At 37.6% G+C, this 25343-nt stretch overlaps 1 protein-coding gene across 4 annotated transcripts in view; it reads right to left on the bottom strand.

Moving 5' to 3' along the window:
- The window catches only part of ZEB1 (zinc finger E-box binding homeobox 1), a 128985-nt gene that overhangs the window by 26772 nt on the left and 76870 nt on the right, over window positions 1-25343 (bottom strand). For 3 of the 4 annotated variants that reach the window (XM_068934430.1, XM_068934432.1, XM_068934431.1), the window contains exon 2: window positions 25-225. In XM_068934430.1, the coding sequence (XP_068790531.1) occupies window positions 25-225 (201 nt within the window). Of the gene's footprint in view, window positions 1-24; window positions 226-8918; window positions 8986-25343 lie in introns of all 4 variants that reach the window. The other variant, XM_068934429.1, reaches the window with a different exon arrangement.

The following is a 25343-nucleotide window of genomic DNA, read 5'->3' on the forward strand; positions in this document are numbered from 1 at the left end:
CATCATCAGTGCAAATGAACATACCTTCATCCTCCCAGCAACTGTTTGTACTCCCATCTCTTTCATTGTTTTCTGGTAATACTGCATGGTCTGTTGGCAAGTCATCTTCTGGCACGCTAGCATCACAGTCTGCTGCATCAGTTACACTTTCCTCTTCCACTATATGCAATTTATCTTCATCATCTGAATCTGAATTGGCTTCTACCACATTATTGTAATTGGTAACTGCAGAGAGACAAAAAGTAAAATGCAGATCAACATACTCTTAATTTACAGCTGACAGGTCCGAAGTTTTCAGTACTGTGGCCAGATGCTCTACTTGAGGCATCTCTGGAGACACCTGATTATTCCTTCTTCACCTGTGGACATGGCAGTGGCTTTTGAGTAACCTGGACATGTGGCGGCACAGTGGGAGACAAGGTGGCACATCAGCAGACATCTGACAGCTGCTGGGCTTCCAGCACTGGTAGGAACCACCATTCCTCTCACATGTCCATGGCCAGCATCAGGCTGCACAAAAAAAGGCAGTGGCAACTCTAGAGTTGTCTTCTGGGCCACATTTAGGCATCTGGCTTCCATTTGGATCATTCCAATTTCGAAAACAGCATTATTATAGGATTCCTTTAAGAACGCCCAGTAGTCTACAAAATACTTGATATTGATAATCAACAATTACATACATTTTGTTACAGACTTAGGTGTATAATGAGCATGGGCTGTATCTGCACAGCCATCAGTACGGTGCAGCAGGGACAAAGTCATAGAGTGAAACAGCTGGTTCTGAAGAGCAAGCGACTCCATGTCGAACATGTAGCAGAGATCGCTAGCTCACTTGGTCTAGTCCGGTCCCCCAGAGCGAGCATGCATTAGCAGTTAAGCGCGTTAGCTCCGCTCCTGCAGAGCGCCTTCTCCTTTAGCTTTGCCTCAAAGGATCTCCACACCCGTGCTCTGGGGATGTGAACCGAGGAGCAAGAAACAGGGACAACAAGGAGAGCCGATTCACAAATGCTAAAAAGCTCCCGATCCAAGCTAGAACGCTCAGAGAGATACACCCAGAGATCACACTAAAGACTCAACAGAATTAATACGAAACGAGAAATCTCAGAGTTGACTTAGAAAGGAAATCTTGCCAAACATTTTCTCCACCTACCATGAAAAGGTAATTTTCAGCATCGAGGACATATTGTAACAGTCTTGCGGACAAAGGATTACATAATGCTTCATGTGGAAGCAGCTTATTATTAAAACAGTCTGAATTTGTAAGCACAAAAGATCAGTTTTAACTGTTTCAATTTAAACTGTACGCATTATGTATTAAGAAAAAATTATTATCACAATGCATTGAAATGTCTTATTACTCATACTGAAGTTACTTAAAACAAACTATTAAACACTTACGTAAGATCTATAAGTATATTACTTATTCACGCCAAATCTGAACTTACTGAAATCCTTCAAAATACAGTTTAAGATAATAAACTAAAAAGACTTGTCTTGGCTGCAGTATTCCTTCAGTGGTTATAAGACTCATACCTGTGACGCACATAACCACATTACTTTATGGTACTTCCATACGGTTACTGTTAGCACACCAGAAGATAGATTGATTCTTTCATGTAAAATCCTGCCTATTAAGGTAGATAAATAGGAAACTGTATTTCCGCTCTTCTGAAATCAGCTTCTTCTTTTTCTTTTTTAAGTAGGTATTCGAATCATTTAAAAAACGCATTTAAGCAGGGAAAGTGAGTAACATTATGAATTGGCAAGCTACTATCTCATTTCCTCCCAATTCAGGAGAAAAATGTCCCATGTAAAATATGCATAAGCATGACAAAAGACCCTTTTGAATTTAAAACGATCGCTCCATGTTTCCGTACTTTATATACACACACAGTTATTTGAAAAATGTAATATGGCCCACTATTCATGATATCAACCTTTTCTAAGACAACAAATTTAGGAGGATTGCATAAATACTAGTGTTTGCTCCATTTCATTTGGAAAAATGATACTCATTTAATATTCTGTAACACATTCTGCAAAGTAAAATAGTTACTGTAAGGGCTGCTGCAACTTTATGCAAAAGACAGCGTAAAGCCAGGATGCGTACGCATTCCCTCATCTGAACTTCTGAATTTATCTGCCTGAAAATTTGTCTTTTGACTTACTTTCACAGTTCCTGAATAGACACAAAATAGGAGAAGGAAATGGAATAACTATTTTAGTCTGTTGTCTTAACCAGGTTTTACTGTGCTCAGATACAGAGGAATATTAATATAAAACACCACTGTATCTACCTCAACCACATGCAGAGGAGCTCACTATGAGCAGGGGTCAAAACTCAACCACAATACATAAATGCACTTTTTTTTTTAATACATAAAGTTCAGATTTCAGTTGCTTAAATAATTAATACTTTTTAATATATAAATTACTCTCTGTTTCGATTGGGTAATTAAGTGGAATCCCTGACATTAAAGTGTTTCATACAGGAAATGCAAAAGAAATCAGAAAGTTTGTCCTGAAGACCTACACTTACAGAGAAAAACTAACTCTGCTTTTCTTTGTTCTATTTTTTCTTCTAATTTTAAATATAAACCACTCATTATAACCCTATTTACCCTGAAGCATTTTCACTACACTCATGGGCTGACTGAGTGCAAACTTAAAGACTCATCCTAGAATATCCGAATAGCTTAACAAAGTGCCGTAAAAAGTCAGAAAGAAGCAGTCTTTGGGATTTAACTTCCTTCCACTGAAGACCAGTTGTCAACAAGGCAACAAAATAAAATCAGAAAGACATTTAGCTTTAACATTCTTGTTTTCCTTTTTTTTTTTTTCTTTTTTTCTTGAGAGCTTTGGGTAATCTGGGAGAAATAAACGGCAAAACTTGCATCAAAAAGGGCTCATCGCATTCTGGATGATGAAGCAACAACAAACACAAAAGACAGTCAAGCACTTAAAACTAGAGAAAAACATTCATATGCTATATACTACTCTAACTAAGCAACCATGCTGTTCTTCCTCTATAGGATCCTTGTCTCATCTAGCGCAGGAATAGCCGATGTGCAGCTAGCACTGTTTCACAGAGTGAATAAACATGTTTATAGGATCCTGTGCCATTTTTTAAATTATGAAGTTATTAAGCATTCCTTTTTATCCTCATCAGCCAGTACTGTTCCCGAAGCCTCATTTATAGGATATGAGCCAAAATCAGATTCCTGAATATATACTACACATTTCCCTATATGGTGTTTGACTTGAATACTTCAAAACATTTCATTAGCTAAACTGTAGCGAGGTGATGGTATTTCCATTTCACAGAGAACAAACTTGCTACTTAAAAAACTGATGATTCTTTTGGTAATTCTGGCATTACCATGTCAGCGCAAGGTGTTTAGGGCCTTACTTTTCAGAGGACTTTGCATTTTTACAGCATTTTATATATTCAAAGCACACTTGTGTTCATTCCAAATGCAGCTGCGTTCAGAGCTCAGGTATCTCAGCTTGCATGCCATAGCAGCTAGCAACACACAGAGTGAAATAAGTGACCTTCCAGAATCATATAAAAACTCTGTGGAAAAGATAGAATAAAATTCAGCTTTTCAGTGGTGCTTTCAACATGCCTTAGAGCATGAGTTTTTGATTCCTGCAGTCCTCTGCTTAAATTACTACATTTTCCACCAACTAAGGCAAGGGTTCTGGAGGCAACAGCTCCCTGTAATAAACATCCCTGATTCATTTTCTGGGCACCATTCATCCTGCGAAAAATTATGTGATCGCATAGTCAAAGATCTTATCGTTATGTGTACTTACAAGCGACAAAGTCAATCTTAACTCTGGCGTTTTCCACCTTCTTCTGAGTGCCTGACTTTCGAACTCAACTGTTTGATTTCGGAGAGTACTTTAATATTCCTTAATGGGAATGATGGTCAAAAACAATCAAATCCTGTAATTTATATTTTTAGCTAATTAAAATCCCATTACATGGTACCACACCGAGGCCTACATGGTTGCAAAGTTTAGATTAGCAATGCAGATCCCTTCCTGTGGCTGTCTGCGACCAAGCGATGGTAGTAGCAGGTTGCTGTCTTTCATTTGCTTCAGACCCGTTCTGGCAACATGTTCCCCAGCTTGGTGACACATCAAAGGCAGAGAGGAACTAGGGCATCCTGCATTCACTTGCAGCAGTCACCGCCCGCCCTCCCTCTGCTCTTGCCTCTTCTCCTGTCCAATCCTATCGCCAAATTTAGGCCGCCCCTATCTGCACTCCATTTTGGGTGTTTCCTCCTTTCATCCTCTATGTTGAATACATAACACTAAGAGACGAGAACAACAATCTCACTTGCCTCATTTCAATGCCTGGCATCCCAGCAGCTGCGGGCAGCTAGGAGGTGCACATTTTAATTAAACTTCTTTGGACGGAGATTGCAGTACGCTCAGTACAAAAGCAATATTTAGAGACCGCTCGCAACCTCTGAAACAAGTTCAATTCAATATCAATGATGATTTCAAGAGGCTTCTAATTTGGCCAAATGTTCCATACAGAAAAGAAAATACACAACCCAGAAGAAACCCTTGCTCTGAACAGTAGAAGAGTTAAAGCCTTTCAACGAAACAACTATAAGTCTTTCAGAACTTCAGCAACACGTACTAGCTAATGACACTTAGAAGTGGTAACTGCCTAAGCAAAATAATTCAGCCTAAATCATTAAAAAACTAGCACCAGCAGCAATCAATGACTGTAATACGATACACCGATCCGTGGAAAGCAAGAACTGATGGGCAGGTTACGTCATCCTCTGCCACCACTGCCACAGGGGTGGTTATCAGCAGCAGGGAAGAACAGCGGACAACTGAAGGCAATCTTATCTTAAACTGTAAAGGCTACGTCTGACTCAGATCACGAACCAGGGCTGTAACTTCTCAGAAAAGATCACCAGAGAAGCCCCTACAATGTAAATGGTCGTACGAGCCTGTTCCATTTACTTCATAATGTGCGCACCCTAACACAAAAATTTACACTGCTATTTTAATTAAACAAGCAGTTTTATTATTAATTTCAGCTTTGCTTTCACACATGAATAGAAAACAAGCCCCATTTTCCACATGACATATATTATACAGAGCACTGAAGACTAAATATGTATATAATAAAAATCAATTTTAATGTCATCACTACATATCTTCTGAAATAAAGATGAAATAATAATTGACTACATGAAAAATATATCTTATGAACCGTAATTACAATTTTTTTCTGTTGATCACTTTCTTTCTATGGTATCGTGATTCTTAAACAATAAGTGAGTATCTGCAGTTGAAGCTTTCATTGCTCTTAGAGTAACTGCCAGATTGCAGAAAATGGACTTCACTTTTTCATTTTTTAAAGTCCTAAGTGCAGAAAAGATGTACAACCTTGCATAATTCTAATTAAAAAAGAAATTATGTTCAAATGGAATATTGATTAAGGTGCTAAGCAGGAAATGTATTATTTGGTTGGTTGAATACAGCTAGGAAATGAAAATACTTTTGTTTAGTAAAATTCAAACTTGATACTTAAAATGAAAATAAATTTTAGTTCTCTGCTCTAAAAAACAATGCTTGGAAAAGTTTCTCCAAAAGCTGGCAGCAGATACCTGCTCACCACTCACCCATCCCGACTTGCCCTCAGAACCAGCAGACAATGTGTGTTAACAGTTAGCCTACTTCACCATTCCCAACAAGAAGAATGGCCCAGTCGCACTCAAATTCTGGTAGGAAGTTACTCATCCCAGCAAGGAGGAGCGCAAGCAGCAGAATGTGTACGGGAACAATTTGAGATCATGTAGCAATGGCACAGGACTGCACTAGAAAAGAGGCGGACCGACTTCAACAGGACTAAACCATAATTTGCTTTTTACCAGGATCTGGGAGAGTATATAGAGAAGGAACATACTGAACCTGAGCTGTTACAATTTTTTCTTAAACACTTGCCAGTGGTCACTCTCTTTTTACGCAGAATATGATCCAACATTCTTACTCTCTGCTGCTTTCATACCATGCCATATCCCATCTATTTTCATAGAAAAGATAAGTTTTCTGGAATTTGTGGGTTAACACAAATACCCTAGAATTTTTAAAGAAGTTGGATAGACGTAACCAACACGTTTGTTTGGGTTCAGCATCTCAGCACTGAAAAGAATGAAGATTATTAACAAGCTAGAAAAGGTGTGTGTGATTCTGATCTTTTAGAAATACTTACTTCTAAAAGCTTCAAGTTCTCATAATACATTTTGCAAACTTATACAGTGATACTACCGTATCACTGTTTAGATGGGGGACGATGACGGCCTGGAACTGCATGCATTATTGCAGGAGGCACACGCGTCATGGATTAATACAGCAGCCTGACAATATGCTGTTTTCTTCTCTATCCTTTCTAATAACGCAAATAAAATGCCAGGAATTTTCTGGACTACTATTGGTCATTACATTGACAGTATTATAGGCTTATTTTCTGTAACCCCGAAAGTCCTGTTCCTGAATGGTAACAAATTGCTTAAAACCATCATAGGATTCTTCTCCTCCCTCCACATACATTGCTCTATTTTTATCTGTCTTGAATGTTACCTGCCACACTACTGCTTGGTTATTTGGAAACATTGTTGCTACCCCCCAAAAAAGTGCAAGCTCCACTTAGAGAAAACATTCACTGTTTCCCAATCACACCACAGCTTCTATGAGGCAGCAGGGTGACTACCAGCACAGAGAGCAGCGCTGCAGAGAGGAGTGCAGGCAGCAGACAACACTACAGTAGGCAGCTTGTTGAACTCGGTAAGAACAGATTTCAGTGAGATCTAGTTATGTAGGAAGTGTGAAGAAATCGTATTATTCTGTTAATTACATTATTCAAGGAAAAAAAAAAATCTACCAGAGGTTAGTTTCTGACATAATCCCTGTTGAATTTAACTTAAAAAACATACTTGCGATTTTTAGAAAAGTCATTCTGCTTTTAAAAATAATATATGCATGATAACTTTGTGTAGAAGAAAATTGTATTTGTAGAGAAATACAGAACCATAAAGAAAAGCTTGAGTCGCCTTATATATACACACATACAAAACACAAACATACCTACAGATACATATAAAATGAATGCATGAAAAAGCTGTTTGTGTTTGAAGCAAGTTTGAGGGTCGTTTCTTTTTTCTGGTCTTTTGTGGCTGTGGTGTTGCCACAACAAAAATATATTTCCAAATCTGCTGTATGTTCTAGTAAAACAAGAAAATAAGCTAGGTGCTTGGACAAGATCCTAAGAAGCATACGGACACCAAAATTTAAGAACGGGATTCTAAAGCTCCCTTTCACCACCTTCTCCTCCTGCTGTCTTGGGAACCTGGGAAACCAACTGTAAGAATCCGGGTATTCCACAGAAAATGTAGCTGCGTATCTAAAAGCTGCTACTGCAGATACCCAGAAGCATATCTTTTCTCATCAGAGCTTGACATCTAGTTCTACCTATATCTGAAAAACATAAATTAAACATCCTAAGACCTAACACCCCCCGAGACACATGCTCCGAATGCACTTCAGAGCGTGCATACTCGCCAACAGCACTGACTTTTAGCACAAAGTACAACAGCCATGGCTGCTTTCATTTAAAAAAGCTTCCAAATAAAGAGCTGCCAGCGACCTCCTGAATACTAACTCAGGGCTGAGTGCGCTCGCCCAGGAAAAGGGGAACTGGGTTACGCTCCTTCCTCTGCCTGAACAGATCAGACTTACATCTCCCATATGGGTTTATACAAATACACGAATATTTGTAAAAATCTAAGTCTAAATATTTTTATCTATCGAGTCCATTCCTGGTAATTTTGTTCAACCAATAAAAATCCATTTCAAAACGATGTTTTTATGCCTGTTAACTGAATGCCAATTTCCAGTCAAATGCAGCTTGACACACATTTTCAGTGAATGTTCTGACACAACAAAAAATGTAAAAGAATCTCAATATGCACTAAGGTGTATATATCCTCTCAATATGCGTGTGCTCGATTATTTGGTTTTCAGGTCAACTCAAAGAAACTTTGAGTTTAGGAAAAACACTTTGCAAGTAGACTGCATACAATAATGTGCTCTAAGCGTTAACACTAAAAATTAGACTGCATGTTTGGGCTGTGCTTATGCAACACATTAAAATTGATGGTTTAAACAACAATTTTCTGCTTGTCAATTTTAGATCATTGCTTTAAAATCAATGAATACTTGACATTAAAAGCAAACCGACTCGGAATGTGGAATTTTTCTATCAATATGGCAAAAACTGGAACAAAGCCTGATGATCTAAGTCACAAACAGTTCTTCCGACTTATGCTAATAGCTAGAGCTCTGGCAGTAGACTCTGTGATGACATAAGCTATACTTAGAGCAAATCTGGCAAATATTCCAGCCCCAGTGATTCAGTTCTGTTGCCTTTGTTCATCTGGTCATTAGTTCAATTTAGGGTTAACTTAGTCCCTTACGCACAACTATATTGGAACAGGACAGTTTGGTATTTTACTATTTAGAAACCCAGAAGCAAAAGCAGCTCAAGGCTTCTCAGTGGGACAGAAAGTATGGAATTTCTGCCACCAAGATGAATAAAAGCAGTTATCCAGCGAGCCAGGCCTGCTGCTGCCACCTCCCCCCCACTACTTTAGCGACAGCAATTGGAGAATCTCTGCTTCTTCAGTTGCTCCTGGCGCTTGGCTGCCTTGGTCAATTGCCTACTTTGATAACTAGGATAACCAAGATGAGTTCTGGGCAGAAGAATACACTTACTCCCTCTGTCCCTCCCAGACTACTCAAACTACATACTACAGACATCAAATGTTACTTTTGTATTATTGCTGGATGCCAGTATCAGGAGAAGGACGCTAAAACAAACTGAATCTCACCAATGGTAAAGGATTCACAAGAATCTCTCTGGTCCTGATGGCAAGGACAACGAGGCTGCGTCTGTATCTGCAGGTGGCATGGTGAAAGAGAAGCAGAAATATGATGGAACTGTTGATGCTGAAGACCTAATGTTTGCACTCTTTGTCTTTCAGAGTGCTCTCTTAATTAAAACTAGCTCTAGTCTGGTCTTGTGGACTACATTTTCACTAGTGGCTGGAACACTTGGAGTGCTCCCAGAGTGTATCTTCTCATTTAGTTTAAACAAAAGACACGCTCCCTGATGAATCAAAGCACAGTAAGGACAATCAAGAGATTCACTTCAAAAACCCACCCCTGATCTGAATTAAGACATTAAAGGATGTGTACCTCCAGCCAAACATCTCTGGAAGGAATGTACAGTTCCTGCCTTCAGAGTCTGAAGGATAAAACTTTCCACTGCCTATTCCATGGTAAAACTGATTGAACGCAACTGGCACCAGAATCTCTATCTGTAGAGGTGAGGGACCTCTTGGGCCATCTCCTCCAGTCCCCCACTACTGCAGGCAACCAGGTCACATATGGCCTTTCACAATTTACTTTTTTGTAGGTATCAAGCAAATTCTTGACTGACTCCTGAGTCAGCAGTTGAAAGGAAAGCTATAGATTGTATTTCCATACAAACATGAGCTCATGGTGAAAGATGCCAGCCTAAACCAGTAACCGCTGTATGTTAGAGATGAAATTGGATAAGGTTGTGTAGCAAATTCTACAGATTGAATCCTGTTCTCCTCAAAAATAGGCGAGATTTATACTGCTAACAAACACAGTAGCAGCATAACCAAAGCCTGAAAGGAGCCTTTGGAGATGGCAGAATGACGGTGCAGAAGACATGCATGCCAGCGAGTATCTGAATCACTCTGCACTATAGCGCGAGGTTAAAGATGAGTGCATGGCAATGGAGCACGAAAACTGTCAACAGGTTCCCTATAAGTACTATGCATAGCTGAATAAAAGAAAGAATGATACCACCTCCTCCGTTTACACTGTCAAAATTTTGAGTGAAAACCTTTTTTCTTACAGTGTCTTGAAATATTGGTCTTAAGATCATATGCACGGTTGTTCTCATTTGCAGTACTGAACATTACCAAGTATTATCTAGCAAGCTGGTCTGATCATGGCAATCATATATGTTTAGATAACCCCTGAGGCTGCCGATGAGAAAAGCTCAACTGGGAATGCTGTTTTCACACTCAGAAGGAAGGATTACCAATACTGTGAAGGCAGACCTCTCCACAAGAGGCCTCTCAGAGGACTGTTCGGGTCACCCAATGGGCGTTCTTAGGGTAGCCCACATACCTTACAGTTTGAACTAGCTGTCCATCATCTGAGCTATACGCTCACAGCAAACGGACACTGTACACACACACGTTTTCCTACATGTATGCAGATGGGATGCCGAAACTTAGATACTGAAATATATACTTATACCACTATATATAAAAAATCTGATTTTCAAATATTTCCCTTATTAAGGCTACTTCAGTAGCCTTATTAAGGCTACTTCATTTAAAACATGCTACTTTGAGAATTTTATCTTCATTACTCTGCAGCTCTTTCCAGCTAATAATGGGAGCATTTTACCTTTACACAGGGAAGACTTTCAGTCTTTCAGTGAGACAGAAAGACTTGCAATGGTAATTTCTCTATTGGATTTGTAAATGATGGTCCTTTTTTCTGTTGAAAAAGCTAGCTGTTGTCCAAATTCTCTGGATTCTTGCAAATTCTACATGCAAATAAGAAAATTCTCAGTGGTAGCACAATTTGAAAAAAGGTATTATGAGAAGATGCTTTTAGGTTTGGAAATATTAGAAATGATCCCAACAGGAAAAAAAATAACATGCAGAAACAAGACAGCCGAAGGTGTATGAGAAAATTAAATGCATCCTTTGCCAGCTACCACCATTGTATAACCCAGGGTTATACAATGCTTTCTACAAATATGAATTTACTTTTGTGTGTATAATTCCACGTCAGCTCCTGCTGTCAAAAAACCAAGATATTCACAAGAATTCACAGCAATGAACAGAAAGAATCAAATCTTTTCTCCCTCATGATATTTTTGTTCTTTCTTTCTTTTCGGTAATCTGCTAGAAAAAACAGTGCCCAATAACTTCACTGCTGCTTTAAACATTCAGCAGGAGAGAGGCCTTGCTTCGCTTTTCCCTCTCAGCTTCCCCATTTTATATGCTCTCCCTCAGGTAGTCTCATAAAAAGTTCATTCATTACAGGTGAAAACAATATCCTATGCAACAAGCAAGTTTTTACAGGTATTTATATTTGTGAATATATATGCATAAAATAAATATCAAATATGAAGTGGTGATATCCATGTGATTTACAAGCAGAAACTTCTGACTAAACCTTCTGTTCTCTGAGCATTATGCTTCTCTTAAAGAACAGGCATAAGTTTCCCGTAAAATTATACTAACATAAATATGAAATAGAGAAAATCCTGCTGTTTATGATTTTTTTTTAAATCTGAATTTTCAAAGAATACACTGTGGGGAACAATTCTGAGTAGAGAACAGTGATCTAATCATTCTCAGCTCCAAATTAAAGAGGCAAAAATTCCCTCATGCCCTATTTTATCCCAGGTAAGTTTACCTTTCGGTGACCAGTCTTAGTATTATAGTCTATCATTTTATTCAGAAGAGAGGAAATTCAATCTTCATGTTTGACTATTGTTCCTCACAGCCAAGTACAGTGTGAGGGCAGCAATGGTTACTACCTCGAAGGCAACCGAGCATGGTGATCATTAAAATTGAGCATGAGATGTATAAATATCTGACGAGACTTCATTTTTTAGTACCTCCAGTCACTGAAAAACTGGAAACGATTAACTAAACTGAGGAGAGGATGAGAGCAGGGAATATTTCCATGAGTTATGTCCTCATATAGTCTGTTCTACTTTTCAAAAATTATCTATCCCTTGGTAATTGTACCACTTTGTAGTATGTCCAGAATCCTCTAGATGACCATACTCTTTCTACACAGTTCCTACTGAAGATGCTTGAAAATTTTTTCCTTTATGAAACTCCTCACATATAGAACAAAGTTTAATAGGAAAAAAAAATAGAAAAATAATAATAGAAAAAAAAGTATTTTAAAGGCAAGGATTATGAATTATTTTCTCAGAGACTGATTTTTTTAAAAAAGTAAATTTATTACTATAGTAAAAAGTAACTCTTGTACGTAGATAAAAGTCATCACGTTCAAGACGAGTCACAAAAACTGCCTGATCATTAATTGGTACTAGGTATCTCATTTGGGAGAATGTGGTCAGCTATGGGAATTTATTTGATTGCAGTCAGGTTGAAATACTGTAAGAGCTATGCAGGCATAAAGCACACCCACACTACAGACTATTCACTCTTATTTGAATTGGCCTGAAACTGGTGGCATTAGTTCAGGTTAAATTAGTTCAGGTTAATTTTTCAGGGAAGACATAGGTTAAAGGTTTACAGAAAAACATACATTTGATATTACTGGTGATTTTATATATCACCACTACCTAGGTTTATATGCAATAAATATCCACTTCACAGATAATAAAAAAATTGCAATACAGGAGTATTAGTTTGGCTCATAAAGTTCTTGCAATTTAAATAATTCTCTTAGATACAAGGCAGAAGAATGATAGTGCACATGCCACATTTTATGTATAGGAATAACCTATTATGGCAATTCTCCCTTGCCCCCAAAGTTACGCAGCTGTCATAAAGTGACATTAGTAAAGTCTACCATGTATACACTTTTGTTAGCATTGAAGAGATAGCACTGTAATTAATCACACTTTTTATTAAGCTCTGACCTTTTTCTTTACCCTCTCACTCATTCCTAAATTAACAGAATGCTGAATCATGTACCACCTTCAAACAGTTGTTGCATAAACAAATATATAACAATTTTTTTTAACCTCTTGAATGTAGTACTCTCCACATGGAAAGAAAGTCAGTTTGTTGCATAATGGTCAGTAATCTATTCAGGTCCACTTATAGGTATAAGCAATCAACGCAGGACACAGGAAGAGGAATTTTTTTTTTAAAATGTCTTTTAAGATAACAAGCCACATTTTGTCTTTCACTTTGATTTCTGACAATAACAGAAGAATATTTCTGCTGGTGTTCTAGACTTCAATTTTCAACATACAGATCCTGATTGTTGGATTAAGGATAACCAATTTGTACAGACTATGTTAATATCGAGGCAAATTGTTATGCCAAACTCTCCTAATTTACTTCTCCTGGAAATAAAGAATACAAAGAGATGCAGAATACTCAAATGTATATGAGCACGGTTTTTGGATGTATTTTGGAGAATCTAGTTTTCTTAATGTAGCTTTGCATCTTAAATAACATGAGTTTATTAAGTATATTATACATGATATGTACACTTTTTTTGCGTTTAAATTTGCAGCTAATCAACCGAAACCTTTGCAGTAAAAAATTAGTGTCTGGGAGTGGTATGACGAGTTACAAGTATCTCCAATTTTTAATTATCTACTGTATTTTTTACCATACTGATTTTTCAGTCACACATTTTTCACATTACTGATTTTCAATTCTTTTAAAATATTATATCATAGGTCATTTATATAACCTATTCGTGTTAAGTAGCAAATAAAACACTACTGAAATTCTAAGTGTAGATTATTTTGCAACATAATGAACAGCTATCATTTCCAGAAATCTACCGCAGTATAAGAGCATGAATAAAAAGACAGTCAAAAAATATGCAAAAGATTTACAGTATTTTACTGGATTTCAAGGGCTGACATTCCCTGGTGTTCTGTTTAAACAGGTGGATACCTGAGATTATGAAGGGTCTCATTTATCCTGTTTAAATGGAACAATATGAAGCTCAAGAAAAAGTTTAATACTCAAAAGATGCATTCCATAAGGAAAATATACATTGCTGAAAAGAATATGGGAAATGCTTTTTTGCCATGCTTTGCTTTAAGAGGTTGCAAATGTAAGTCCACAATACATTTTATCAAGATCTTATTTTTTCTTCGCAGACCAGCAGATCGAGTTTTGATAGATGCTTTGAACAGCAAGTCCTTTTTTTAAGGCTTTAAAAAAACTGTAATCTGAATATACACTGCCACATTCTTCTGCATAGATTGTTAACACATAGCTGCTGAATCTACCCGCAAAGGCAGTCATACTCAGATTTTTGGACTCAGAGATGAATATTTAAAACACAGACAAATGGAAAATCTAGCTCTTCAGGCTCCATACTGAAGTACAATCACTCAACTATCTTTTATGAAATGTCATCGTTTCATTTAAAACATCCTTCAGAATAAGTCAGTTTCACCCAAAAGGTATGATAAGAGGACAACGAACTTCCACGATTGCACAGAGGGCTGATGTTGTGACAATGCATCTGCTCCCTATCAGAGAGATCTGAAGATCCAAAACAACACTGATAAAGTACTGCAAGAGTGAAGAGGAAAACATTCAAGATCCTTCGGTTACAAAGAACAGAGGTGCACAAATGCACACCAACATAAAAAAAAATATTAAATTTAGGTACAAGCCATAAATGAAAAAAACCTCATTCACTTTTCAAGAGAGGAACTATTCAGACTATCTGTGTCATAACAAACTATTTCAGACTGTCATGTTCCTTATAGAGTGGGATAACGACCTGAGAAATCAGCACTGCTGCCCTTGAAGAATGATAGCCTATTTCTCAAAAAAAGTCTTCATAAATAAGACAATACCTGGCAAAGCCAGAAACTTTAGAGCAGACGTAACATGATGACGTTATCTCTTTCTGAACTCTGAACTACTTACACAGTAGCAAATTCACCTACTTAAAACTATGTGCTATTGAGTGTATATACGATCCCTACTACCGCATTTTTTTAAACCACCCATCTTAATTCAAACATGTTTTTAATACTTTAGAAATGACTCACTACAGGCTTAAGGCCAATGCATACGCTTATGGCGCTGGTAGCACTCGTAGGTCATCTCCTTTGCTAAAGGGCTATATATGCATATTATCTTGGTAAATCTGCCAACAGCATACGGTATGTCCAGTCACAGAGTTTCATTATCCTGACTGGGGGATGTTGCAGGGAACCCAAAGTTATATGATTTCAGGCACTTCACGTGGATTCCTTCCCAGAATCATGACAGATAACTTCTCGGCTTCCTCTAAAACCATTCTCTTCCCCAACTTGCTCAACATCTAGGCGAAATTACGTTGAGCAACTGTGAAACAGTACAAGACCAGATCTGCAGCAATACACACACGACACCTATGAAACTTTCTATTGCACTGGTGTCCCATGACTTGACTAAGATCATTAGCTGCCTGAAGGTAGTACTCCTGTTCTAGAGACAATTAAAATGAAACAAAATGAAAGACTCCCAAACAACAGCCTCCCTCCCTCCCAATCCATTAGAAGTTTTTATCTTCAAACAACAGAACTACAGAAACACTGGCTGGAAGAGACCCTCACAGGTCATCTTTACCAGATCCAATTTTGTGCTAAAAGCAGAATTATGTCAATACTAGTTGAGGGGTACTTTACCCACAGCTGGTGATTACCTGGACATTGTACCATAGATCACTATGCTTTCAGCACAGTAGTGTGGACAATTTTTAACTCACCTCACCGTCTGCTTGTCCCTACCTCATTTCTTTAGTTTCCAAATGAAAACGCTGCAAGACTCCACTGAAAAGTGTACTAAAGTCACCACATAGCAGTCCTTCGGTCATAGAAGACAATCAGCTGGACAAGTTTGAATTGCCCTTGCTGAATCTATGCTAACTATTCCTGATTACCTCCTTGTCCACATGGACAAGGATGGATTCCAAGATGATGTTGTCCGTGATCTTCCCAGGGACTGCAAAGAGGCTGACTGGCCTACAGTTTCTCAGGTCCTACTAATACTTGCCTTACAGAGGGGTTCGAGGGTAGCTATGTTAGTTCAGTTATCAGTTTTTCATAGGTGATATACCTATCAGTCAACTTCTTCAGCCACCATAGTGCATGCCATTTGGCCCCACAGATTTAAATACAAACTGCCTTCTGTAGGCAGTCCCGACCGTGTTGCTCCCGCATTGTTACTTGCCCCTCTCCTTCCCAAACCATGCTCGCACAGAGCTTTGAGACCACACAATCACAGAACGGTTGAGGTTGGAAGGGACCTCTGGAGATCATCTAGTCCCCCCCTTGCTCAACCAGGGTCTTCTAGAGCATATTTCCCCGGATCGCCTCCAGATCTGGGGGATATTCAAAACCGTTTTTGAATATCTCCAGGGAAGGAGACCCCACAGCCTCTCTGGGCAACCTGGTCCAGTGTTCAGTCACCCTCACAGGAAAGGAGTTTTTCCTCATGTTCAGATGGAACCTCCTGTGGTTCAGTTTGTGCCCGTTGCCTCTTGTCCTGTCACTGGGCACGACGGAGAAGAGACTGGCCCCATGCTCTCGACACCCTCCCTTCAGATACTTGTACACGTTGATCAGATCACCTCTCAGTCTTCTCTTCTCCAGGCTCAACAGGCCCAGCTCTCGCAGTTTTTCTTCACAGGAGAGATGCTCCAGGCCCCTCATCATCTTTGTAGCCCCCCGCTGGACTCTCTCCAGGAGTGCCATGTCTCTCTTGTACTGGGGAGCCCAGAACTGGACACAGTACTCCAGCTGAGGCTTCACCCCAGGGCTGAGTAGAGGGGCGGATCACCTCCCTCGACCTGCTGGCAACACTCTGCCTCATGCACCCACCCCAGGATACCCTTGGCCTTCTTGGCCACAAGGGCACACTGCTGGCTCATGCTCAACTTGCTGTCCACCAGGGCAGATCTGCAGATCTGCTTTCCAGCAGGTCAACCCCCAACCTGTCCTGGTGCCTGGGGTTATTCTGGGGTTATTAAGTGCAGGACCCTGCCATTCTTGTCAAGAATGCACAGAAATTCACACAGAAAACTAGTAGAGAAACAAGGGATTATAAATGGCACAAGTGCAAGGATTCCCAACACTTTTATCTAATGGGACATAAACATCCAGCTACTGATTAAAGAAGTACCTGCCATGAGAGCATTTTTTCCAATCAGAAGAGAAATAACTTTCCTTATTGAACAAAACAACAGTAACTATTTCTATAATTTGTGATGGAGCTCATAAAAAGCTATTCTGTCTAGCAGCCTCTACTGTGCCTTTGGTGAAGTGCCATCTGTGTCTTTGCTTTGCAGTCACACGTCTGTTTCCTCATGAGATCCAAAGTGAATTACTCCTTGTAATGTTTCAGATTTTCTTTAGTCTTACCTGTCACACAGGTGACAAAAAAACATAGGCAAAAATACTTCTAAATGGTTGATTAGTTTGCTGTTGCCTTTTTTTTTTTTTTTAAGACATAGACTGAAGATGAATTATAATTATTATTTGAAGTGTTAAATAAAAGGGTTGGTATGACATCATGGAAGTGAGAAATGAGCTTTGAATTTTTTTTTTTTTTGATCTTCTTCAGTTAGCATAACATTACTATAATATGAGTTGAATGAATACTAGTTAACAACCAAATGCTAAAACCCTTTATTGAATATTCTTCATTATTTTTTATGGCATGCAGCTCCATGATATACTCAATTGCCAAGAAAGCATACACTTATGTTTGTACAGGATCAACATACAACACATTAAAGACTGTAAAACATTCACTGCAAACAAATATGCTAAAAAATGGTATAGCAAATGAAAAAGGATTTAAAGTATCAGTGAGTAAGAGATAACTGAGAGATTCTAACTGTGCTATTAGAATTTACTGCACAGCAAATATGTCCCAAGACTTGCTAATGGTGATGAATAACTGTATTCAATTCAGTCCAACATCCCTGAATTCTCACCATCTACACAAGGATGAAGTTAAATATTTTCAGACTTTAATTTAAAGGAGCTTATCTGTTCCATTTGACATTGAAATTCGTATGTAAGGTGAAAGAACAGTGATAAGAAGAATCTAACAAAGGATCAACTAAGGTGTAGCTTAAATAAAAAGATTATTTTCAAAAAAAAAAGTGGGAAATATCCAAACCTGCATTTATTCATATAAATTAGCTCATCTGCAGTACAGGCAGTCTTAAATTTAATTCGGCCACCCTTTTTAACTGAACGTGAAAGACAGTAAGAAAGTAATGAAGACTTTCTGCTTGTTAAAAGACCACTTCAGAAACAGTTGAACACTAACAAACCAAGACAGGAGTGTTTGGCTTAAGAAAAAAAAAAAAGAAATAAAAAACTCAAAACAAACAAAGAAAAACCCTGTTTTATTTAGAAGGCAAATCATCTTCAAGCTTACTGTATATGATCTTTGACTGTGCTATCTATTTCACTGAACCATTTTCTGAGGCTGGAGTCCTATTCTAAGGAAGAATTCCATTACTTAGATCAGACAATGAAATCAAGTAATACGCCCTGAAAGGAAGCCGAACCTTCTTTCACCTATGGAATGATGAAAAAAATGTCTATTATATTCTTTTGGGTAGATTCCTCCATCGTACCCTCCTTTCTTGGTTGTCACACTGTGAATAGGAAGCTCAGTCCAAAGACAAGAGACATTCCACACAAACTGCGTGGGTTTGGATCAGGTTATGAAGAGAGAGTACATTTGAAGAAGAAAGAAAAAGTTTCAAACACCTTGTGAATTGTTTTTAGTGCTTCACAGCCAGGATTTTAAAAATACCCTAAGAGCTGCCTGCTTAAAATTACAAGCCAGAGAGATGCTGAAGACAACAAAGGCATGCTGTAGCTATTTTAGCATATATAATACTTTAATTTTATATGCATTATTTTCTATAGGAGATTTTAATTTTTAAGAGTCTCATGTGCTCAGTCAGATCAGTCCAATTACATTTCATTGAAATGCTACAAGAAGGAATAAAGGAAATAACAGCAATGCTAATAAATATAGGAAACTTTAATCTAATTACTCCATTTTTAAATCATAATAACAGATAGTTGCCAACTGATATCTCAGATATCAAGCATCTCTAGGCTTAACATCCTTTATCTCCTAAGGGGGAAAATACAAGGAAGCCTTGGACATGAAAGATGACTGAAGCATTGAAATGTGATCATGTCTGACTTTTGGTGTTTTTGAAATATGAGAAATATGTTTCCCATCTCTGATAGCTTTTCCAATAAGATACACACACTCATTTTTAAGATGTATCTCTGCTTCTCCCACAAATAGCTGAGACATCTTTACGGTTACGAGCCTGTTTAAGTAGGACCAGGTGACAGCATCTCCTAAAATGATTATGATCTCCTAAAATGATCAAGATCCTAAAATGATTATGATCTCCTAAAATGATCAAGATCAGGGAAGGGGCTAAGTCATCCACTGACTACTTCTGGAGGGGAATAGAGATTTTAGAATGCCACAACGCTTTTAGAGGAGAGCAAGTGTACTGAGGATTACTACATAAGCACATAATTTTGAAGTGGGTAGAAGAGAGAAGAGGCTCCAGTGAGCTTCTGAGTAGGCTACGGAGAAAAAGTCACTGAACGGGAAATCAATAGGCCCACGAAAGATAAACTGCCAAAATGAAGGTTAGAAGAGTGAGATGAGCAAGGTTAAAAATATGAAAAAAATGACACTGCTGGGAAAAGTAGAGGCAAAGGGAAAAAGATCAGTCTTTACCACGCTAAGGATCTAATGGGAAAGACTGCATGTCCAACAGTCATCCTAGCCCTCCCTCACAGCACACAGTGTAACTCAAACGTATTACAGCCAGTTTGAATTGTTGGTTGGTAAAAAGTCTCACAAAATAGTTGGAAATATTATGGTAAATATCAGCAATAACCAAATACATCTGTACTGCTTCTGGGATCCAAAGTCATATCAACAGCCTCTCTCAACTCCTGGATGTTTGAGAATGGGAAATACTAGGACAAATATTTATGACTACAGACACTGTTGAAAAGTTTGAGGCATCTGTTCTGGATTGGAAAGAATGGAAAGAGACTCCTAGGGAAATTTCTTCCTACATTTTTTTTTAAAGCCTTCATATACTTTCATAAAAATATGAATTAGTAAATTTAACCTTGCCTTCAGAACACCCATCTTTTTACGAGCTGTAATAAATGACATATTGATTCCTTCTGGAGGATAAGGAAACTAGGGAGATGATGAGCAAAAAATTAAGAACAGACGCACAAAGCAATGCCTAACATATATTATCGTTTAAATACTGCATGACTTCGAAAACTCCTCAGTGTAAAAGCAAAAACCAACTTCATTTTACCAGCTAAATTTAGCCCAATTAGGTGACCACTGTACTCTAATAGGAAGCAACCAGTTTTGGCCACTGCAGGTAATCACTGTGCTCCGGAAACCAGTAGCTGTAAAAAGGTACTGTAACAATACATCATCTGGCTCACCTATGAGGTCTGCTGATTAAAAAACTCAAGGCCACACAAGTATTCCGTAAGGAAAGAAAAAAAAAAAATAAGAGGGAGTAGAGTGGGTAATTAAATTTTTCCAACCTCAACATCACTACACAGTGCAGAGAAACACATGTGAACATTCCTCATGTTGGCTTTAGTCCAGAATTCTTCTTTGACTTATTAAAATGCTGTATTACCATTCACATCAATTTAAAACCTGCTAAAAATTATAAAAGGACCTGAGCTTTTTTAACACAAAACTGATTTTAAATTATCTATGATTAGGAGTTTTGAGCAATAATAAACTATAAATATAGAAAAATCAGAATGCCTTTCAGTGACGTGATTTTTGACACAAAACTCTCAGGCTGGGTAGGATCATGAAGAATTTGAGGTAAATTCACTCACTAGTTAATCAAACTATAATATATCTGCTGAGCATCATTAAATGGTGTATTGAAAGGACAGCAGTACCATATGCAGAAATAACACAGAAGTAAGTGAGGTCAAACATACAAGAGGAGGTCAGGAAAGAAAAGGACCTTGAAAAAGTGAAAAAAAGACATAAGAGTATGTACCAAAATCGCATCCTAGGACGTTAAGTACAGGTAATATATTTTTAGATGAAAAAGTGTAATCTTAAAGAATTAATATGAGAATAAACCGTGAATAAATAATGTAAATGCAATATAAAGCATTATTATATTCCAGGTAGTTAGAAAAACTTACGCAGTTCCAGAATTTTGTTATTCCAAAGATTTTTTTTTAATTGAAGTTTTGTGTGTTTTGCAGAGCTAGATACACTTTTCTTTAACTCACATTATATTCAGATTCCTTTCTCTAAAAGAATTCCTAGGCATTTTGACTGACTACTTAACATGGAAACACTCAACGCCACAAAATAACCAACTCAAGAGTGGGATGTGACATTCATTTTGGGCCAGCTACAACAGAGCAGCATTTTGAGGAAGCTGAGCAAAGAGTGTCATAATCAGCTAGAACAGCTGAAAGAATATATTGCTGTAATCTGAATACACCTAGAAAACAACATCTCCACTCTGCAAAAGTACAATTAACTTCTTAAGAACAGAAGTAATGTAGGCTAATTTTATAGTAACTCAATTTAATAACTAGATCCTGTAGCAGTTCATTAACTCAGAATGGCACTCAGAATACAAATTCTGTAGTCTCTCATTTTAGTGCTACCTGGGGTAAATTCTATGAAATTATGAGCTAACACTTAAGAAGAGCTGTCCTGTATGATATCCCGCCCGGATCTATCCTGCCTGAACGTGATCCTGTGCAATGTGCTCTGGATGACCCTGCTTGAGCAGGGGCATTGGACTAGATGATCTCTAAAGGTCCCTTCCAACCTTGGCCATTCTGTGATTCTGTGATGATAGACAGCATTTTGCTAGTAGCGGCTTATTCTATTAACAATTTGTTAAGGATCTAGTAAAAACTATAAATTCTTTCTATAATGCTACTGTGATTTGTTCCATTAAATATGATAGTTCAGTATTATTAGTAACATATTCTTAGTAATAGACCAGTATGAAAACATGGAACAAGATAAATTTCTGCACCACATATTAAACAGCTTGAATAAACAGTTCTGATGTGCGCAGTAAGTTTTTAAATTATGTTCAGCTTACTGATAAAAAGTGCAGAAGGTGAATGAAAACGACCAATTTTGTGTTACAAGAAACTCAAGATGCATATGAAAGCCATTGAAAGTTCTAATGTATCCTCTCCAAAATCATTTTAAATGTCTTAGGTTTTACACTGTCACCATGGAGACTACAGACCTACAAGAAATCACTTACTCCCATAAACCAAGACACAAGACTGAGTAAGGGGCTTTAATTACTGTTCACCTTTACAATGGGTTCACTAGGTCAAATGAGATGATAGTAGTAGAGGAGTATAAGGCTTAAGAAGCTATCTGTGCTTATCAGCTGTATGGATAAGATTAATCAGAAAATACTCTACATTTATCTACAAGCTAATTGGTATCTACGCATGTTGTTACCAAAACTGAATTACTTAGACATGATTTGTGACTAAAATAAACCATAGTCCATTTTTCCTTGAATCTTGTTTTTGAACTGCAGTGAAAGAGGTAGCTGATTGCCATCCTAGCGTTATTTAAAACCCTCACCTAAGATCAAAAATATCAGAGATCACTCTGAAAAGTATTACTTTTATCATAAAGGCAGATTTCTGACTGCTTGATTGAAGTTGTCGGGAGCAACGATTTCTGTTTGGGAAGAACAATGTCTGTTTTTTGCCAAGTAAAAACGGATTTGTTCACTCTTATTTTAATAATACACTATAGCGAGATCATTAGACACAAAGTAAGCAATTAACTAACCTTATGTAGTTAAAGAAATACAAATCAAATGCTTTCTTTTTTGTTTTTTAATAAAAATGTCAGCCACATATACCTGTTCTATGCACTTGTCAAAATGCAGCTTCCCCTCAGAAAAATGAGGTACAACTGAGCAGCATAAATGTTCTAACAGTGGTTTAGCAAACAAGGAGCTGTCAACTTCCAATAAGCTATTATTCACACCTCTTTAATCACTGCCACAGAGTCGATTATAAATAGCCTCATACATTTTTAAATAAGGTCATTCTGAAATGAAACAACAAAGAGGGTAGTAAATATTCCAGTACATAAGCAATTTAAATTCTACAGCATAACAGCACTGTGCATTCTCAAATATTCCGTTTAAAGAAAGCCAACAAAACCTTTTATTAACTGGTGCAAACAGTGTCAGACGCGTAATCTCTGTGAGATCAATAAACCAGCCCAATTATGTGGTAGTTTGCAAACAGAGATTTCAAAGAAGTCAGACTATTAAAACTCACACATAAAATCCAGCTCCAAAAGCATTATTTATAAATATATAGTAACATAAATAAAGTTAATGCAATATATGCATTACCCGAATAAATCTAATGCAAAGATTTTATATGAGTATGAAACAGCTCCTCTGTGCTTGCCCAAACGCAGAGCCCTGATTCATGGTAAGACCTTTATGTACACATTAAGCAAAACCAGGAAAAAATTACACAGGTAGGAATTAGTTCTTATTTTTTTTTCCCCTTCCCCAATTCTTCTTGAGTTCAAGAACACTTGATAAAAGGATATGCCAAAATAATGATCTAATCTAATCTTTACAGGTTTGCTTAGGAAAAAAAGAGATTAAAAACTATAAATATATATGTTGCATTTTTGTCATAAGTAAATTATAGAAAATGTAGATGATAAGTTCACAGCAATTTAAAGGGGTGAATTTAGCACTAGAGAGAAACGACAGGATGAAAGAATTAGGGGAAAAAAATAACCAAATAGCTTCCATCTTAATGATATTGTCCCAAGTTGTTACTACAGTAGGTACTGTAAAGCTCATTTCTATTAATTTTTGTTTTTGTAAAGCGCTATTCATCTTTGTAGATATTTATATACAGTCTTCCAAAGTCAAGAAACAAACTAGTACTGAAATACTGTGCTGTATTTTCCTAATTATCAATAGTACTTATTGCTCTATAACGGACAGGTCATTCTGGAAAAGAGGTTCCACGATTAGGGGAACGGGAACCCCAACTCCATCTCCCCATCAAACCTTTACTAGGTATTTAATCCTATTACAATCTAAGACTCACTTATTTCTTAGATTTAGCTCAAAGACATTTTGAGGATGGAGCTTATCCCCCTCTTTTGCATTTCCTATTAGCAAAGTTACCAGCTTTCCTATTCAGTTTGCAGACTTTTGTGCACTTGATTTTTAGAAAAGTAACACTTCACATGAGTAGCATACACACTTAAATCTTCCTGGCCAGCAACACACCTAAATGATATACATAACAATGTCAGTCTTAACCATTCACATATTTGGATGGATACAGGCAGGCACAAGTCCATTCCAATTATGCTCCAAGTTGGCCGCATCCAGAAGCTGCATCTGCTGGCCTCTGTGCCTAATCTCATAGCTGTGCTGAGTCTTCTATCCCATCCACATTGCCACCGTGAAGTAAGAGTGACCTCCCAGATAAACAGCAATCAGATCAGTAAGAACTTCATAATTATTAAAACCTTTACCTACACCCCGATACATACTAGAAATGAGTATAAAGGATGCATTGGTATTGTGCCCTCAGTCTAGTCCCACTATAAGGCAGTTTTTGTATTCTACACAGTTATAGCTTCTAGATGGATTTCCATGTCTTGAATAAAGGATATTACAGCAGCTTAACTTGCAAAGGGATAAAATTGTGGCTGTACATATAAAAGACAGGCATGATCTTAGGTAGAAAACTTTGCTATTTCAGTTTCCCGATAACGCAGGAGTTGCAAAGGTTCTGAAGTCAGCAGGCATCTCAGGAACATGCCCATTTCCACATTAGGCACGCTACTTTTTCATCTAGTTTGGTGTCATCTCCCTCACAATAGCTCCTACTAAATGCTTTAAAAAAGGAAACACACCAACCAGTAGTTACAGCATACCCAAAGAAATGCTCCTTCTTAACCTTGACAGCACTGAAGTTTTGTTCATGCCCCAAAGCTTGAAAAAATACCTTTTCTGAAGTGTATGCCCTTTGTCTATCTTGAGTTCCACAGTGTATTTCTAATATGTAGGGAAGCATTTCTAATACCTTTCGGTTCAATTAATCGCCCTCTTTTTTAACCTCCATCAGGAAAACTGATGAATGTTTGCATTAGAATTTCAATTTTTTTCTCCAAAAATGCTCCCCATCTTATATGCTTGAAGTACATCATCTTCTGTTGTTCCGCTTTCATTGGCAAAGCATTCCAGGTTTTCCATTCTTTTGGCAGAAGACACTTTTCTGTGCTCCCATCCTAACTACTTATGCTGGTAATGCCCAAACCTCTTATATTTGTTTAAAATACATTCACAATCAGAGTTTTATGGAAGAAACACAGAGTTAAAAAATAATGAGTTTTCAGTACACGATT

This window comes from Struthio camelus, chromosome 2, assembly GCF_040807025.1.
Source record: "Struthio camelus isolate bStrCam1 chromosome 2, bStrCam1.hap1, whole genome shotgun sequence".
In the NCBI taxonomy this organism is placed as follows: domain Eukaryota; kingdom Metazoa; phylum Chordata; class Aves; order Struthioniformes; family Struthionidae; genus Struthio; species Struthio camelus.